General features: G+C 36.9%; 2 protein-coding genes across 6 annotated transcripts; both read left to right on the forward strand.

Annotated features, from left to right (window-relative positions):
• The first annotated feature begins 714 nt into the window (after positions 1-714).
• LOC103929317 (lysine-specific demethylase JMJ25) lies at positions 715-10,870 on the forward strand. Of its 5 annotated transcripts, none has more exons than XR_007251510.1 (14): positions 716-1,038; positions 1,143-1,609; positions 2,063-2,159; positions 2,266-2,398; positions 2,495-2,558; positions 3,096-3,876; positions 3,976-4,314; positions 5,218-5,961; positions 6,049-6,121; positions 6,212-6,297; positions 6,408-6,527; positions 7,473-7,543; positions 9,019-9,967; positions 10,646-10,870. XR_007251510.1 is itself a non-coding variant. In XM_048566198.1 (13 exons), the coding sequence occupies exons 1-13, from the start codon at positions 841-843 to the stop codon at positions 7,398-7,400; spliced, it is 3,177 nt and encodes a 1,058-aa protein (XP_048422155.1). In that variant the 5' UTR covers positions 715-840; the 3' UTR covers positions 7,401-7,519. The 5 variants fall into 5 exon arrangements, 3 of the variants coding, with proteins under 3 accessions (XP_048422155.1, XP_048422154.1, XP_009336770.2); XR_007251509.1 differs by having other exon boundaries at positions 9,321-9,967; XM_048566198.1 differs by lacking the exons at positions 9,019-9,967; positions 10,646-10,870 and having other exon boundaries at positions 715-1,038; positions 3,096-3,438; positions 3,526-3,876; positions 7,239-7,519.
• A 6,473-nt stretch (positions 10,871-17,343) lies between these two features.
• On the forward strand, positions 17,344-19,123 carry LOC103929316 (aspartyl protease family protein 2-like). Its single transcript, XM_009338492.3, has one exon. It carries the CDS (start codon positions 17,393-17,395, stop codon positions 18,848-18,850), a length of 1,458 nt encoding a protein of 485 aa, XP_009336767.2. The 5' UTR covers positions 17,344-17,392; the 3' UTR covers positions 18,851-19,123.
• The last annotated feature ends 88 nt before the right edge of the window (positions 19,124-19,211 follow it).

Below are 19,211 nucleotides of genomic sequence, written 5' to 3' on the forward strand. Positions count from 1 at the left end.
CTTGTGTAGTATAAGTTTAATTAAGGGAAGGTTTTGTTGCCCAAACAAATAATAATTAAGGGAATGGTTAAGGACTTAGGAACCCTAATGGCTTGTTTACTAATTCGTAATCAGAATGAGAGGAATTGAATTGAGAAGAAGTTGTAATTGAATTCATGTTGAAGCTGTTTACTTAAATTTTTTGGAATCGAACTAAAAAAAGTACTGAGTATATATAAGTGTTTACTAATTCACTAGTGACTCGTTTACTAATCTGTAATTAGAATGAGAGGAATTGAATTGAGGAGGAGTTGGAATGAAGACCAACTAGTGGCTTCGTTACTGCATTACACTTTTTCAGGAGCCCACCACTACAATCCACCTTTCGTGTGACGAGAAAGACTCACAGAGACATTTCAGATTTTTTTTCTAATCATTATCGTACAATCTACTAGCACCAGTAGGTAGTAATCAAAACCAAAATTTACCGTCTAAAATACAAACATGTTATTCATCATCAACTAGACCATCCCACGGTGGTTATATGTCTTCTTTTGTTCAATAGGATATGAAAAAATAAAAATCCATTTTCCTTATAAAGAAAACGGAAAAAATGCAAAATGAAAGGGTAACTTTTATGGCCCCTTTGGAACACGTGGCATGCTGTGCGATTAGAACACGTGTTACAGCTTACACGTGACTTGGTGATATATGTAGCGGCAAAGCATCGCGTACATCCTCCAACCCTTCGGATTTCGGGCATTTCATGCCTAACCGGGAAAAATCTGACGCTCAGCACAGTTGCGTCCCTCCCAGACCAATCACAGCCGTCCATTTCCCATCGAGATCATTCCTTCGTCCATGGAACCGCCGGGCCGCTGCAAGCGCAACGACGGCCAGAAGTGGCGGTGCAGCGAGATGGCGGCGGAGGGGAAGTCGTACTGTCAAAAGCACTACGATCAGAAGAGAAACAATGCTATGAATAAGAAAATCAAGACGGGAAGGTCAGATGGAAACAGCGGTTCCGATAATCTCACGAAGAATCGTCGATCCAAAGAGGTGAAACATCCAAAATTTAAACTTTTTGTGTTTCCTCTGAAATATTCAAAATTTAATTGCTAGGAATCAACGGCATTGAGGCTTCTCGATTCTGCGTTTTGCAGGACAAATCTGGCAAAAAATCGGAGCAGCGTGCTTGCTCGAAGTTGCAGGAAAAACCTACTAAACAATCTGAGGAGCGTGCGAGCTCGAAGCTGCAGGATAAGTCATGCAAGAAATTGGAGCAGCGTGCAAGCTTGAAGCTGCAGGAAAAACCTAGCAAACTATCAGAGGAGCGTGCAAGCTCGAAGATGCAGGATAAGTCTAGCAAGAAATCGGAGCAGCGCGTATGCTTGAAGTTGCAGGAAAAATCCAGCAGAAAATCGGATCGGCGCGTGGGCTTGAATGTGCCGGAAAAGTCTAGCAAAAAATCTGAGGAGCGGGAGAGCTTGAAGTTGCAGGAAAAGCCTGGCAAAAATTCGGAGCAGCGCGTGTGCTTGATGTGCCACCAGTGTCAGCGGAACGACAAGAGTGGCGTTGTCTTCTGTTCTAATTGTACAAAGCGATTTTGCTTTGAGTGCATCGAAAGATGGTAAGTAAAAATTTAGAATCGTTGAGAACTTTAATTTCTGCGAGTTCATTGTTTTTTAGTAATTTTGTCTAATTTTGATTCATACCCATTTCTAAAATTTAGCTCTGCATGTGTTGAATAATTGGGATTGTTGTGATTTGTTGATGTATTTGTTTCAAATTTTCAAATGATAAGGATATTCGTTAGTACCCAGTTCCGAAATTTTGCATTTGTACCCAGTTCGAAAATTGAATTTTGCATGTCTTGTATAATTGTAAGTTTTGTTTTCGGTGATGCATTGGTTTTAAATGATTGGATTTTCGTTAGTACCCAGTTCTAAATTTTGCATCTTTACCAAGTTTTCAAATTTCTCTCCATGTTTTTTGTAATTGCAAAATGTTTTTATATCTTGGTGTATTTGTTTTAAATGATAAGGATGTTCATTGGTTTTTTCGTTGTTCAATGTTGAGATAGGTACCCTGGGAAGACAAGAGAGGAAATTGGGAAGAAATGCCCGTTTTGTTGTCACAACTGCAACTGCAAAGCTTGCTTGCGTGCGTTTATTGAGAAAGTTGGTTCTTTTTTCCTTTGTCTCTTTGTACTTTAATCTGAAACTAGCAAGTTTCTAGTCTAACGTCTCTCTCCTTTTTCTCGATATGGTATAATTGTTTTGGCAGCCTCACACTAGAAAAGTTGGACCCAGTGTCAAATTACAGCGGCTCAAGTACTTGCTCTATAAAGCTTTGCCTGTTCTGAGGTATATTCATAAGGAGCAGAGCTCTGAACTAGAGATTGAGTCCAAAATACGAGGTGAACTATTACGATATTCTAATAAATGCAGTTTAGTTTTTACTTCCTTGGCAAGGGGACTGTTTTTAATCTCATTTATGGTTTTTTCGTTGGTAGGTGTTCAACTGACTGAAGGGGGGATACAAAGAACTAAAATAGACCCAAAAGAACGTATTTACTGGTATGCCCAGGCTCCCTTCAACGAAACTGAGAAGTACATTTCTTTTAGCATCTGTGTTGAATACCTATTGTCGGTCAGTCTATAGTAAATTTGCAACTTCTAGATACAAGAATTTGTACTGCCTGGTTTAAACTCCTTTCATTTCAATGATACTACAAGAAAGGATTTTAAGGAATGGAGAGGGCTTGGGTGTCAATATATGGGTTCTGAGGATCCATAAGCAATTTTTGAATTAATGGAAATAGTGGTCTCAGCTATATAATATTGTTGATATGGTGTATCTGGAATCCCTGCCTGTTCTCAGTAAGCAGAAAGTTAAGTTGTGATTTCGTGACTGGCTTCCCATATAATACATACATATAGTAATTTCCTTTTTCTTGATTAGTGTCGTGTTTCAATTTCTTTTCTATATGCAGCCCATAGATCATGCACATTATTTAGGGAGAAAAATGTTCATTGTGTTTTTATTTATACAACCATCATTACTATTAAAAAAATTCAACTTTTCATGACCATGTGTGTTGTCTTATATGACAGCGACAATTGCTCTACATCTATTGTTGATTTCCACAGAAGCTGCACCAACCCCGATTGTTCCTATGATCTCTGTCTCACTTGTTGCAAAGAGCTAAGGGAAGGTTGTCAACCTGGAGGTTGTGAAGCAGAAACATCTCACCAACAATCTGTAGAAAGAGCTCATAAACAAGTGAAAAATAGAGGCAATACTAACATGAAAAGGAAAAGACATGTGTGGGAGGGCCAGATTACCCCTGCTTCGGATAATCCTAAAGCTGATGTGCCTTTTACTCTTCCTAATTGGAAAGCGAATCCTGATGGCAGCATTCCTTGTCCTCCAAAAGAGTGTGGAGGTTGTGGCCAGGTAAATCTGGAACTGAGGCGCAAATGTAAAGCTAATTGGGTAATGCAACTGTTAAAAAATGCTGAGGATTTTACTATTGACTTCAAGATGCAAGACACCGATGTTTCTCAAGGATGCTCCTTGTGCCAGCCAAATGATTCCAAGGAACATAATAATATACAGTCTGAAGTGAGGCAGGCGGCTTTCAGGGAAAACAGTGATGATAACTTCTTATACTGTCCGAATGCTATTGACATTCCAGATGATGAAATTCAACATTTTCAGAGGCACTGGATAAATGGGGAACCTGTGATAGTCAGAAATGTTCTTGACAAGACATCTGGTCTTAGTTGGGAACCTATGGTCATGTGGAGGGCTTTTAGAGAAACGGGGGCCAATGTAAAGTTTAAAGAGGAGACACGAAGTGTGAAGGCCCTTGACTGCTTTGATTGGTGTGAGGTCAGTTATAGAAAACTAATTGAATTACTTGTAGATAATGAGAATAATCTTAAAACATCTCTATGAGAATTAAAAATCCTGACCCTCACTTTTGTGCAGGTGGAAATCAATATTCACCAGTTTTTCATGGGCTACTTGGAGGGTCGTATACATAGAAGTGGGTGGCCTGAGATGTTGAAATTGAAGGATTGGCCTTCATCAACTTTATTTGAAGAGCGTTTGCCAAGGCATTGCTCTGAATTTATTGCTGCACTCCCTTTCAGTGACTATACTGATCCAAAATATCCAGAAGTGGGTTGTCTTAATCTTGCCACAAAACTTCCTGAAGATTCATTGAAACCTGATATGGGACCCAAAACATACATTGCCTATGGATTCTCTGAAGAGCTTGGGAGAGGTGATTCAGTGACAAAGCTACACTGTGATATGTCTGATGCGGTAATGTTTTCCCACTAGTATGTCTGTTATTATCTGTGCAAAAGCTTTGCTTAAGTTTTAGAGAGTTTGATTTGCTCATGCTATAACTTTGTTGTCCTCTGCTTGATGTGTCCAACATAATTGACCTTGTTATCCAAAATACTACATTGTAAATTTTCCACTGTTATCATTTAAAACTTATTTAAAAATTGACACTTACTCATTCTTTATAAATCATCCTTCTAAACATCTGGGTGATTCATTTTTTACTATGATTTGTAGGTCATCTCTTGCTTAATATTCTTCTGTTTTGGGATCTTAAGGACACAATTTTATGTCCACCCATGTTGTATGGTGCTTTGTATGTTTTAAAATAAAGTACACTCATTTGCGTGGTAATGGTGCACAATTATCAGTTGAGCCTTTTGTCAAGAAAATTATGCGTGGTTTTCGTTTCTGTTATTATCTCAAAAGGCATGGTTCTTTTACAAGGGAAGAATAGTTTTAGAAAGATACTTTTGGAAGTTAATGTTTCAATGTATATGTGCTTTTGTTGCATTGGCTTAAGCCTTAATTCTGATGTTAGCATCATTCCATGAAATCATGGCTATTTCCATGGTATTGCACTTTCTTATGTTGCCTTAGTAATGTCTTGGAGAAGTTGTGGTCCTTGTGGACCCGAAAACTATTCAGTTTCAGTATGTAATATTCGTCCCATCATGCCTTAACAGTGTACACTTATGCCACACTACATTATACATGCTACCTGAATTGAAACTTTGGGGTGGGATTAATTAGTTGAAGTTGTAATTGTACCTCAATTTTCATTGACTATGGTCTACAGTTTTTCTCCATCTATTAAGTTTTATTGAATTGTATATATTTAGTTACAAAGGGTTGACAACAGTTATTTGATTTGCATAGGTAAATGTTCTGACTCACACAACAGGAGTGAAGATCACTCCTTGGCAGCACAAAAAGATAAAGGGTTTGCAGAGGAAGCATGAAGCTGAAGACTTGCGTGAACTGTACAAAGAAAGAGATAAGGATAAGGGGACAGTTGGAGGAAAATCATCAAACAAATCTTGCGAAATCCAGATCATGGGTGCTGAATGTACTGAAAATGAGAACATTGTGGATAATGATCATCTAATGCAGAAAGATGGGAAGAAAAGAAAAATGGATGACGAACAATCATGTAGGATTTCTCAGTTGTCAGATTCCAAGTATTCAGATGATACTGTTGAATATGATAGAACTGAGCATGTTCCAGAACCTCCTGATACTTCTGAAATACATAAATTAAAATTTCCAACTCTTGACCATCAGAGGAATGAATTGATACAAACCACCTTGCCTCAAGCAAATGGAGTTGAAGCAGAGCAAGAACACGCTCAATGTTCCACGGACATGATGATTGAGAGATCTGGTGGGAAAGATTCTTCAGGGGCTTTGTTTCCAGGAAATGATGCGGTTCATGATATGAACGTGAAAGAGTCAAACCTGACACAAACAAAGGATTCTCTTGAAAGTAATGACAGTTTGGATGTTGCCCAATGTGGTGCTGTTTGGGACATCTTTCGCCGCCAGGATGTCCCCAAGTTAAGGGAATACTTGGAAAAACACAAGAAAGAATTTCGCCACATTAATAATCATCCTGTAGATTCTGTAAGTTTCGATGCGTGTATTTGTCACTATGCCATACGAACATTGTACATTAGAGTTCCTTTACATGTGTTGTGCACGTTGTCTCAGGTGGTTCATCCTATTCATGATCAGACCCTTTACTTGAATGAGAGACATAAGAAACAACTAAAGGAGGAATTCAGTAAGAATCTTATCTTGTTTTTCCTTCAATTGGTCTTGATAAGTTGCAGTGTTCTGCTACAATATAGTTAACGTGTGATTTTATATGCAGATGTGGAGCCTTGGACATTTAAACAATACCTTGGCGAGGCAGTTTTTATTCCCACAGGATGTCCTCATCAAGTTAGAAATACACAAGTAATTACTAATACATGTAAATGAATTATTCGTTTTAGGAAGTTACAGATTTCTGTTGTACGTACAGAAAAAAGTTATGGGTTTGTCCTAATCTTCAATGTTCCTGTCAGTCTTGTATAAAGGTAGCACTTGACTTTGTATCTCCTGAAAGTCTTGAAGAATGTCTTCGACTGACTGAAGAGTTTCGTTTGCTCCCAAAAAGCCATAGAGCCAAGGAAGACAAATTGGAGGTATCTCAATTTACTTTCATGTCTTTCATTGCATTATAGATTTTGTAATTTTAAGTATTGTTTATTTAGTAGTAACTGTAGAATACTGTTAAGGAGGCTGCTGCCAAATGCAGTTGACTGTGCTGGTCTTTTCTTACTGAAGTTTCAAGAGGATTGCGGGACATAATCCAGAGTTTCAAATTTCGCGCATTTGTTTTACCTATACTACTATAAAGGGAGAAGTTTCGGTTTTGGTGTAAATTTTGAAATTTCAAATAGGCCCTGCTAGAATAAAATTGTTAAAAGTAATCTGACTTAAGAAGGGTAAAATACTAAAAGAAATTAAATACATAAATACATTTTTTTCTGCCAACTGTCACATCGTTTGCACAGTAGAAGAAAACACTCGGCACATGTGGAAGGGCTATCTAGTTTTAGTCCACTTAGTTGACACTGTAAATTATCCACCGGTTAACTCATATAAGATTCTTTCTAAAAGAAAACTCATATTAGACTCAAATTATTAGGAGATATTAGGCATTCAATATTTAGTACTCAAATGCACCTGAACTACACCATCAGATATAGCGTTTCAAATATTTAATTTAGGTTGGTGGGCGTCTATCACATAGGCCAGACTGCGTGATGACCTCATTTTACCTCTTAGTTTCTATTGGTTTGTCTTATGTTCTTTTTAATTTATAAATAACGGGGGTACCAACCCAAATACAGAAGCTCAAATCAGTAAAAGACATGACGAGTCTTAACAATCCTAAAAATATAATGCATAAGAGTCATTCCAATCCAGGCAGGAGGCTCATCAAACGTGAAGACCTAGATCCATGTCATAGCTCCAATTTGCCAACTGATCAGCCACACAATTCTTCTCTCTGAAGATTTGCTTCAGCTCAAACCTCTGCAATTGTCTCATAAGATCTGTTGGTTTTTCTTTCCTTGTTTTAACAGGTGAAAAAGATGACACTCTATGCTGTAAGTTCAGCTGTAAGAGAAACCAAAAAACTGATGTCAGGGCTCAAGTAAGATTCTTTTTCTTTTCTTTTCTTTTCTTTTTATATGTGTTGCTAAGATTTCAGTTGTGGTTACCATCTTACCTCCCTTTATTAAGGTGTGACATGTCGTTTTCACATTGTGTGTTGCGCGAGTGGGTGCACACAAATATTCTTGCTTTTCTAACATGTTTGCTAGGCTCATGAAGGAAAACACACATATATAGTTATCCTACGCTCACTGTGGAGACGAGGAAAAAATTATTAATTAACTTTTTTGGAAAACATGAATATTTGACCTAGCTTCTTAACTTTCAGTTCCCTTTTTCCCCAATAAGAAAATTTAGACCAGAGACCTACCTATGTCTTGTCCTTTACACTCCTCTACAAACACCTCAGATAAGACCCTTGGCTTGATTACTTCTCAAGTCTATTATTTGTTCTAAGTTTTGAATTATATCTTGGCTGGTCCTTGGTGAGTACTTTGCTGCCGCATTATTCATGGTATATAGATATTATTTGGTATATGCCAAAGGACCATTATATCATGATTTTCTTAATTAAAGTTGGAACGTGAAACATCTCCCAGAATCTTTCTGGTGAGAGATTGTGTTCATGCTCTCCACCAAATGGTTGGTATAAAGTGGTCAGTCTTAAGAATTGAAGACACATGCTTGTGTTTGAATGCATGAGATGTAACATTCTGCTAGATAATGGCCCATCTACAACAAATGAAAGAACAAAATTAAGGGATCACAACACCATCCTACTGAGTAAGGGCGTAAATTGGTGAAGAAGTTCTCTTGCATTATGAATTTTTTGCATCTCCTAGAGGAGAATATGTGATCATTTTATTATCTTTCTCAAAGACTTTTCTGAAAGAAATTGTTAATGTTTCGAGTAAAATAGAAATTAAAACAGCACATGAATTTAGACCTATTAAGATGGAAGAAGCTGGTGAGTACAAGCATATCATATGTAATGTAGAAAACATTTTATTAAACGGGCACATACAAATTAGTAATTGTAGGTGACACTACTACAATCTAGTCATGTTTCTTTCAAATTTTAAGTGGGAGGTCTTAGGTTCGACTTTCGTAAGCGAAATTTCGATGCCGAATTATTATGGCTGCCTATTGTGTGGCTTAGCTTAGATCCCCACTTCGTAATGTAAATATATCGTTGTGTGTATTTCACATATTTGCCAAATTTAAGGCGTCTATGGGATTGCTTCGAGAAGGGCTGAAAGTTTTTTCTGACAACCAAAAGCGCTTTTGAACCACGTTTCGAGAAAATATTAAAAGCGGTTTTGGGTTATGTGCTCATGGGTTTTTACTAAATTTCTAAAACACTTATAATGAAACCGCTTATGGGCAAAAGTGCTTCATGTAGTAGTCCTACACGAGCCCCAAGTGCTCCTTCGGTGCAACCTTTTGTGTGTTCCAAAAGCACTTTTGTGTGGTTGGAGTTGTATCATGTTTCTAATTTGTCTAATTTTTTGCAAGATGATTTTTGAGGGAATACCTGAAAAATAAACGGTTCTGATCATCCATAGTGGTTCCCACAAGAAGTCCTTCAAAGGATCCCTCAATAAAAGGAAACTTTTGTTCCAATTCCATATTTGTTTTCTCCATCCAAACTCATCGTATCAACTCGAGTTTTCTTTATCTAGAGGTTCGATTGCAAGAGGTTTTGGGTTCGAAATCTCTAAACGATGTTCCTCACTTGTTTGCCAATTTGCAAGGTGCTCTTCTTCAACTATATTCTTTTCTATGTTTGCACTTGTTTGCATGTCCATGTGTTGTAGGGTGGAGCTGCACACAAAGAACCACGTGAAGATGGGTGTTGGCTTGACATACATTGTTGACTCATTCCTAATCATCTAAGCTTTTGGCTTTTAGTGGTTTTGCAACAAACTAGTTAAGAACAGGCCTAGCAGCCAAACGATTGTTTGGTTGTGCCATGTGTCTATTGAAGTGCACGTTCGAAGGGTTGCAGTTGTGTGAAGGCTTCATTGACAATGTTGGAGTTGCTTCGCGAATAACCTTTGTTTTGAAGCCCACAACAATGTATTGACAATTACACCGAAGGCAAGAAAGATTGGCCTTGTTGTCTAAGGTTGGATTGGATTGGATAACTCACTAGATTCACTGGATGTTGAAGGAAGTAATGGATGTGGTAGCACTTGGAGGGATAAGTTTCCTTCATAACTAATCCATCTTCTACCTTTAAACTGGACGAAGTTTGGGAGTTGCATCCATTCATTTTTAACATAAATTGGAATCTAGCGGGTTATTCTATACAATCCTCGAAACTAAACTACGTTATTATTTAAGAAGCCAAAATGGAAAGTATCTACACTAGACAACGAATGGGAGCATATGGTGGCAATCAAACACAAACACATCATGAAATTTACACATTGAGCTGCATATGCGCAGAAACTTTGCCATTGTAAGTATACTCACTTTAATGATATTTTGCACCTAAATTTCAGTCCCATGGTTTTCAATGCTCTACTTTCAAGGGAAATGATGAACACACATCCTTTTTTCTCCTCGAATACACCTCTGTTTAATCTTCTTGTCCCTTTTTTGTGTTTGTTTTAATCAATTCGATGGCCAGAAATAAAAAAAGGGTGTGTAGAAATCAGCTCCTGGTTTTAGAACCAATTTCATTTTTTGGTCTCAAATTCAAATGCTGTGATTTGTAATAGCCATTCAACCGTATGATGTTAAGATGTTGGCAGAAAAACTTGTGTTTGGTCGCCATGGACAATGTTTAGTTGATAAAACAGTTCAGTTAAAAGATCGCATGTGTTCAGACTTCATGACTCCTTTTATACGTCTCATCTTTTAGTGAACTTTTTATACGCCTCATCTTTAGCGAACTTTTTATACGTCTTCTCTTTTAACTAGACTGTTTCTCTACTCATGTTATGACACATTTTTCTCCTTGAAAGTTCCAGAGTTTATCACAATTTTCTAGTGACCAACATGCCTCTGACTCTGAATTGTGCTCTATTTGATTTGCCTGTTCTAAATTGATTAATTAGTTCTTCCTTGAAGATTTGTGTTCTATTCTTTTAAGTTTTGTTATAATCGACTAACGAACAGTATGGCCTTCTTGTAGTGCATCGGCCCATTCGAAAAATGAAGAGTAGGAGCAACCGGTTGTGCTAGCACCACAAAAGCTTCTTAGTCTGCAGACTACAGCAAATTCAAAGGCCTTTTGTCCTCTGCTTTTGTATGAACCCATGAAAACTAACACCGAAGTTAATGTATGCTGTCTTATGAAACGTTCGCTGATTCAATCTGCATGGAGATTATATTATAAATTAGGGAAGTTTAACGAAAAGCTTCCGGTACTGTTTATTTTAACAAAAAATCATATTTTTTTTTTATTAAAAAGTTAATCATAATACTATTCACTTTACTTTTTATTTTGTCTAAAACTCAAAGTTTTCAGGTTTTTTTCATTAGTTTTTCTTATAAATTATTCTGTGCTTTTGGGCTTTGGACATGGATATATGTCTGCATTCCTTAGTTTCTTCTCACATTGCAGCTGAATTAAAGTTTTCTTATAATTTTGAGGATTTGTTTTTATTTGTTAAAATAGGGTAAGATTCATTTCAATTTCGATTTTTCAAATAAGGTTGCACAACAAAGCAACAAAACAAATTACATGAATTTGAGGCGCAACTTTGCCTTGTTAAAAGCTTCATTCGATTGTTATTTAATACTATGGTTTAATAGTATTATTCTCTTTTTATAAGTGAGATGTCTTAAGTTTAATTCTCGTTAAAGACGAATTAGAACACATTATTGTTTATTATGAGGCTAAACTTACCTCCTCTCTTATAGATTATATCGTTTGTTAAAAAAAAAATAATAATAATCCCTTAAATTTACACTCATCCTCACACAAAAACCCTAGGCGTTGGATTTTAGCACAAAAAAACTCAGTGATAATAAGGCGGTGGATTTTACTGTAACAAACCTAGGTGACATTGAGGATGAAAACATTCTCATATATTAACTGTATGAGAAGTGTACGATAAAATTTTTAAAATGTCAATAACATTGTAAAAAAATAAAAATAAAAATAATTAGACTTCGGCCTGAAAGAATTAGTAGTTGGCTTCTCTTGGCAAAGGCCACCGAAGACCGCGTTCTTCGCCAGTCGATGCATTCTCTTCCTCTCGGTCTCAGGTACGTGCGTACAACATAGAAGCGGACATTGAAGCGGAAGCGAGTTCAACAGGGAAAACTGGGGTTGAAATGGAAGCCATGACAGCAGTGAGTGTTGTTGGCCTAACAGTCCATGATATGTGCAAAGCTGCATATTCGACTCGAGAGTAAAACCGGTGAGAAGAGTGGGGCCTGGTCCAGGGAGGAGTAATGCTGCAGTGGTGGTGTGTCTGTAGAAGATTAGAGTGCAGGATGTCACTATCTGCAACTTAATGCTTTTGTGCAAGATGCCACATTGTATTGAAAGTACTCCATTTTTGGATGAAGTGGATGTGAATTGGGTATGTATCCCTTCTGAAAGCCAACTTGTGGTGACCAAATCAAATGAAAAAAATAAATGGCTTGCCTTTCTGTTCTTATCAAGAATGATTGTGTGGTTACAGGTTACCTTTAACTAAAAAAGAAGATTAGCTGCGTTTCTCGTGCACGAATTAGAGTTTGATATGTGCGTATAAACTTTATGTCTAGTGTTTTTAATGAGATTTTTTTATTTGGCTGAATTGCATTAATAATCCATCTAGTTTACTCGGATTTTCACGTACGTTCGTGTAACTTTTTTTGTTTTTGCACTTTCACCGTTCTAGTTCCATCCGTCAAATGAGACAAGATTCCTTCCAACTTGGGCTTTTCATATGAGAAGATGTCTACCAAATTGAATGGAATAATCAACCTAGTTGAAGGATTGAACTGGTGTGAAAGCAAAACGAAACAACAGAGACGAAAATTGAGTAACCCAATAAACTACAAAGTGAAAATCCGAGTAAATAACATAAACTATTAATGCTATTAGACAGTATTATTTGTGTCAAACTATAATTTGCAACTGAAAGAAGTATAATTCTTATCAAATTGAACTTGAGTGTATCAAAAGCTTAGTAGTTAATAGTTAGTATGCATTAGACTATAATTTTCAGACGTGTCTTTTGTTGCCTAAACTCAAAGTGTTAATATGTGTTGGACTATGATGCGGCATACTAACTAGTATGTGGCTTTAGTCAACAAAAGATACATCTACAAATTATAGTTCGACACATTCTAATTACCAACTTGGGTGTTTTAGAAAGCTGAAAGAAGTAGAGTTCTTGTTGGGTATGCAGACCTGTCTTTTGTTACCTAAATTTGAAGTGCTGGAATGCTTTTGTCGAGTTCTGCCACGCTTTAGTGCTTTTTCCAGTTTCCAGTTGATGATTCCTCTTTTTTCTCCTGCTCTTTTTAGCTGTAGTGCTTGCTTTGCCGGCCCCCACACGGTTTTAGTAAGTTGGCTTCAATTATAAGGTAATGCTCTCATATTAACTTTACGGGAAATTACACAAAACTACCTTAATTATGAGTTGAACCATAATCTCATACCTCATGTTTTAAATATTGTAATGTCATAACTTAATTTATGAATTCATTGCAATGTCATACCTTTTTTTAGTTTTCTGTCAATTTGGTTGTTAAATGATGACGTGGTAGGAGTGGGGCTCACTCCTTCCCCACGTCATCATTTAACGACCAAATTATTATTTTTTTATTAATTAATTTATTGTTAATTATTGATTTTTATAAATAAATAAATAATTAATTAATTTTTTATTCTAGTTGACGAAAGGGCCCCTTCTCCTGTCACGTCATCATTAACAACCAAATTGACAGAAAAATTAATAGAGGTATGACATTTCAACGAATTCATAAATTGAGGTATGACATTGCAATGTTTTAAAACATTATGTGTAAGATTTTGGTTCGACATATAATTAAGGTAATTTTTTGTAATTTACTCAATATTATTATAATGTTGTACCTGTGTCACACAAATAATTCGCCATATTCATAGAGTCCTACTCTAAAGTCCTCAATCTTCAGCCTAAAACCCACCTCACACGTGTGCATAAGGTATTTTTTAAACCACAGTGTGCAACGCGCAACTTACACGTTTTAAATGATAATATTTGATCTACATAATAAAATCGGTCTTTTAATTTTGATCTACATTCTATTGAATTTACATTAAGAATAGAGAAAATAATATTTAATCAACAACTGATTAAATCACATTATTGCTAGGCCATTGTGAGCTACTAATTATAAAAATTAAAAATTAAAAAAAAATACTGTGCAGGAAAAAGTTAAATATTAAAAATACTATTTATCACTGTACAGTAAATAGTTAAATATTAAAAACACTATTTATCACTGTTTATATGACAAAAATACCTCTGCCACATTTTATGCATTATTTTGAAATGCTCTTGAAGTTTTTTATTTAAGAGGCATTTTTGTCCACTTATTTTTGGTGAAGCATGTGATCCCACAAACCATTGTTCAAAAACCCTGCTGCCTTTATGTATAAGAAGATTATTGCAAACATATGGAAAAGGATCCTCTTCAGATCCTTTGTGGGGATTTGGGAGATCCATCAATCACGATCATTCATCGTACATTGTTTGGTCAATTTTCATTAGATACTATTTATATTCAATTTAAAACTTAAAATTTAAAATAATTTCTAACTACATGTTGTACGATGAATGACCATAATTGATGAATTTCCCATATCCTCGCAAAAATTTCAGGAGATGATCCTTTTCCCAAAGACATTCACACAAGTATATCCAAAAGTCCCTTTGTCTACAGTGCCGACAAAATTTTGGTACGTTCTTTTCCCTAATTTACCCTCTCTTTTCCAGTTCACAGACCACATTACCCAAAAGTTTAAAAGTAAACACCATCTCAAGCAAATTTTGTCCAATCCACCCAATTCTTAGTTATGTATTTATATAATTTTAGTGGCGTCATCCGTCTAATAAATGTGAGGCATATATTCCAAAGTGAAACCTCTATCCAATTCGTTTAGTTGCATGATGGTATCTCTGTTGTAGAATCACATCCTGATAAATCTAGTACCAATCAATGAATATCAATTGTGTTACACAATGTAGTTCTACAAATGTTTTTTTTATGTATATATATTTTTTCAATTTTCTTAAGATTTGCATAACTCTTCACTTTGGTTCTTGAGATTTGAAATCAATACAAGTGGTTCATGAGATTGTCTAGTATCAACCATTTTGATCATTCTATGAAAAATTATGTAAATAAGGACTAAAATGACAAAAGTACATTCAATTTAATAAATAATAGGTCAAAATGATTTGACAAAATTGAGGGTATTTCTATCATTTTATCCTTATTTAATAGAGATTTTTCATGAAATGACCAAAATGATTAATAGTTAACAAACTAAGGGACCAATTCTGTCAATTTCTAAGTCTTAGGGACTAAAGTAAGGAGTTATGCAAATCTCAGAAACCATTTTGACTTAAAAAACTATATATATGTGAAGTGAACCTTATGCCTTGTGGTGCTTAGTTTTAGCTAATCTTAGTTGCGGACGACCGAGTTGATCTAGTAATATTTGATCTCTAGTTGGCTAAGGAGGTTTTATAGACCCGTAAGAATGTCATGACGGTATATATTTGTAACGGCCAATTATAGAAGCATCCTATATTATGAGCAATAAATCTTGATGATGTTTAGATTTCGTTGTAATCTTAAGTTTATCGTGCATAAATAATTAAAAAAAACTAATGAAAAAGGTTTGAAAACTTTGAGTTTTAACGATAAAGAAAAAATAAAGGGTAAAATAAATAGTACCAGAATTAAATTTTTAATGTAAAAATGTGATTTTTCATTAAAATGAATAATTCTGTGAATTTTTTGTTAAAATTCCCATAATAACAAGAGAGAGAAGTACAATCACGGGAAGCACCAAAATTTGTCTTTCAACTTGCAAGGAGCTACAAGAGTAAAAGTCAATGGCTACACGGAAACTTTTTGCTTTTTTTCTTATTTTTTTAATCATCAAATAAATAAACAATGAACAATTTGTGCTGGGTCAGGTTGCACGAGTCATGTATATGATGACAAACCAACCAACATCAAATCTTGCCGAGATTGTTGGATTTTGGCCCTGCGAGTCCACCATTTGGAGTATTGTAAAGGTGGCAGAATTCCAAATCGATTGATAAAATCATCTTTAACAATCCTCGCGTATTTAAAATTAGTTGAAAAGTCGTCTAATATTTTTCAAAATGCTCTTTTAAGTAAAAGTAATTGAAGCTAAGTATTACGCTTATTTCTTCATTTATGAATAAAGTTTCTCTCGTACCTTCAAAATTATTAAAAATAACTACTTTAGTGCTAGTCCGCACGTTTTAGCTAAAGATAAAATAAAGAACAAAGCTTCCCCATGTGCTTAAAGCAAAGATAATGAAAGGATTTTTGCTTTTTAGTGAAAGAATTTATGAGTGTGTTATCCGCATATTTTTTGTTAATTCTTGTACTTTGATATTTTTTAATTCAGTAATTTTGACGGTCTTATATTAAGAGATTGTGTATGAAATAAAAAGAGACGTGGAGATAATACAATCCAAATTTAATGTGATATAAAACAATACCTTAAAATAAACATGCAATCTAAAATCATTATTCATTAATAAAGTCTCATTAGTATTTCTGGCCAGCTGAAATCAACTCAATTCCCCATCAATTAATTATTCACTAACAACCATTAATACAAACCCAACTTTTACCAACACTTCCGGATGGACTTTGGCCTATTTGTTTACCCCACCTAAACTCCAGGTCACTTCTGTCTTTTTAAATTACTTTCTTTTTGTTAGAAAATAATTAATGATTTTTTTTCTTAAATATACCAAAAATAGTAGGAAGCTAGTTTTATTTTACTTTTAATTTCATAATACTATACTTACTACTTAGTTGTACCATCAATTATACAATTTTTCTAATGAAGAAGGGAACCTACATGCATTTGTAGCCCCTATCTCTATAAGAAGTAGGCATATTTGTCAATTTGCCCCTAAACTTGTATGGAGCTACCAATTTTTTTATAAACTCTAATTTTACCTGATTGCTACCCTTTCAACTTTTATAATTAGCCAATTGTCTTATTGAACTTTAATTTTAGCCAATTATCACCCTGAATTTTTATAAATAGCCGATTTCTCCCATGACGTTAGATTTTAAAATTTTCATCCAGTTTTCCATTCATCTTGGTCACGGAACCAACTATATGAGGGAAAAAAAAATGAAAAAAAATAGATGGATGAAAAATTGAATGAAATTTTTTAAAATCTAATTACAAGAAGAGAATTGGCTATTTATAAAAGTTTTGAGAGTAATTTGTTAAAATTAAAGTTCAAAGAGAAATTGACTAATTATAAAAATTTCAGAGGTAATCGGTTAAAATTAAAATCCAAATAATAAATTGACAGTTCTATACAAGTTCAAAAAATAAATCAACAAATACCTCTAAAAAATATAATACAAATAATAATACTAACTAAATAGTAAACGTAGCAATACTCTTGTGACATTTTTTGGTTGTTTCATTCATATATCTCCTAGATAACATATTAGATCTGACAATCTGACATCTCTACCCTCCCACCAAAAACTGTTTTAACTTCACTCCCTCCAATCTTATAACTGCCTTTTTCAGCATTCACACTCTCAGTCAGTATCACTTTCTCACTCCAATTATTTATACTCGTCCTCTCTCCCATCTCTCCCTTCCCTATAAACTCCATTTCCTTTCTCTCTAAAACTCCACAACTTCTCAAAAATGGAAGGGAAGGCAACACTTCCCCTTTTCTTCCTTTCCCTCGCCGCCATTTTCCTCTCCCTCTCCTCCGCCCTCGATCACCAGACCCTCCTCCTCAACCCCCTCCCCACCCCACCCACCACCCTCTCATGGACAGACACTATCTCCGAATCCGAAACCGCCCAACTCGACCCCAACTCCCCCTCCGCCACCCCCACCCCAACCCCAAACACCTTGTCCGTACAGTTACACCACATTGACGCCGTGGCGCTTAACAAAACCCCCACCCAACTCTTCAACCTCCGCCTCCAGCGCGACGCCTTCAGGGTCAAGACGCTGACCTCCCTTGCCGCCTCCCCAAACAGAACCACAAGAGGCGGCGGTCGCGTGCCTATTAGGGGCTTCAGCAGCTCCGTTGTCTCCGGACTCTCGCAGGGCAGCGGCGAGTACTTCACGCGCCTCGGCGTGGGCACGCCTCCCAGGTACGTCTACATGGTCCTCGACACCGGAAGCGACGTCGTGTGGCTCCAGTGCGCCCCCTGCAGGCGCTGCTACAAACAGAGCGACCCGATTTTCGACCCGAGAAAATCCAGATCCTTCGCCACAATCCCTTGTGGGTCCCCTCTGTGCCGGAAACTGGACTCCCCCAGTTGTAATTCCAAGAAGACCTGCCTGTACCAAGTCTCCTACGGGGACGGCTCCTTCACTTTCGGGGAGTTCTCCACTGAAACGCTGACGTTTCGCGGCACCAAAGTGGGACGCGTGGCAATCGGATGCGGTCACGACAACGAGGGCCTGTTCGTCGGCGCGGCGGGGCTGTTGGGGCTCGGCCGGGGGAAGTTATCATTTCCCGCCCTGACCGGCTCCCGATTCAACCGGAAATTCTCCTACTGTCTTGTGGACCGGTCCGCTTCTTCCAAACCATCCTCGGTCGTCTTCGGTGACTCCGCCGTTTCCCGGACCGCCCGGTTCACTCCCCTCCTCGCGAACCCTAAACTCGACACGTTTTACTACGTCGAGCTCATCGGTATCAGTGTCGGCGGGACACGTGTCCCGGGAATCACGGCATCGCTGTTCAAACTTGACCGGGCAGGAAACGGAGGGGTCATTCTCGATTCGGGCACTTCCGTGACCCGATTAACCCGACCCGCTTACAACGCTCTCCGCGACGCTTTCCGGGCCGGTACTTCTGGTCTGAAGCGGGGGCCGCAGTTCTCCCTATTCGACACGTGTTTCGACTTGTCCGGAAGGACCGAAGTCAAAGTCCCCACCGTGGTGCTGCATTTCCGAAACGCCGACGTTTCACTGCCGGCAACGAACTACCTGATCCCAGTGGACAGCAGCGGCAGCTTCTGCTTTGCTTTCGCGGGCACGATGGGCGGGCTGTCCATAATCGGTAACATCCAGCAGCAAGGTTTCCGGGTCGTGTATGACCTGGCAGGCTCCCGGGTCGGGTTTTCTCCACGCGGGTGCGCATAATTAATTTTGGTAGCGGCGTGATGGGAAACGAAAAAAAACCCAATTTCCCTGATTTTTATTTTTGGCTTTCGGCTTTTGGCTTTTTTATTTATTTTTAATTTGATATGAAATGAAAGCAGGAACAGCAAACCTTCGTTGCTGGAATTAGAGGTGTTTTGTGTTGGTTAGCTTATTACAGGTTACAAGTTACAATGTTCACGTGGTGTTTATTTTTATGTAATATCTACTGCTAAATTATTACTCTCTAATATATAAAAGGGTAATTCAATTAAATATTGTTTAAATTGCTTTAATTTTGATTTATTGTAAGATTCGATTAGCAATGATATTTTTTTTTTAAATAATTTTCTTGACCGATTTG

Source organism: the organism of the source record quoted next, unplaced genomic scaffold (assembly GCF_019419815.1).
Source record: "Pyrus x bretschneideri cultivar Hongxiangsu unplaced genomic scaffold, Pyrus_bretschneideri_v1 Contig40, whole genome shotgun sequence".
In the NCBI taxonomy this organism is placed as follows: domain Eukaryota; kingdom Viridiplantae; phylum Streptophyta; class Magnoliopsida; order Rosales; family Rosaceae; genus Pyrus; species Pyrus x bretschneideri.

Coding starts and splice junctions, on each gene's coding strand:
- LOC103929317 (XM_048566197.1), top strand. CDS start 841: ATGGAACCGCCGGGCCGCTGCAAGCGCAACGACGGCCAGAAGTGGCGG. Junction 2,559..3,095: donor CCAAAAGAACGTATTTACTG/GTATGCCCAGGC, acceptor CTTATATGACAG/CGACAATTGCTCTACATCTA. Junction 6,122..6,211: donor ACAACTAAAGGAGGAATTCA/GTAAGAATCTTA, acceptor TTTTATATGCAG/ATGTGGAGCCTTGGACATTT.
- LOC103929316 (XM_009338492.3), top strand. CDS start 17,393: ATGGAAGGGAAGGCAACACTTCCCCTTTTCTTCCTTTCCCTCGCCGCC.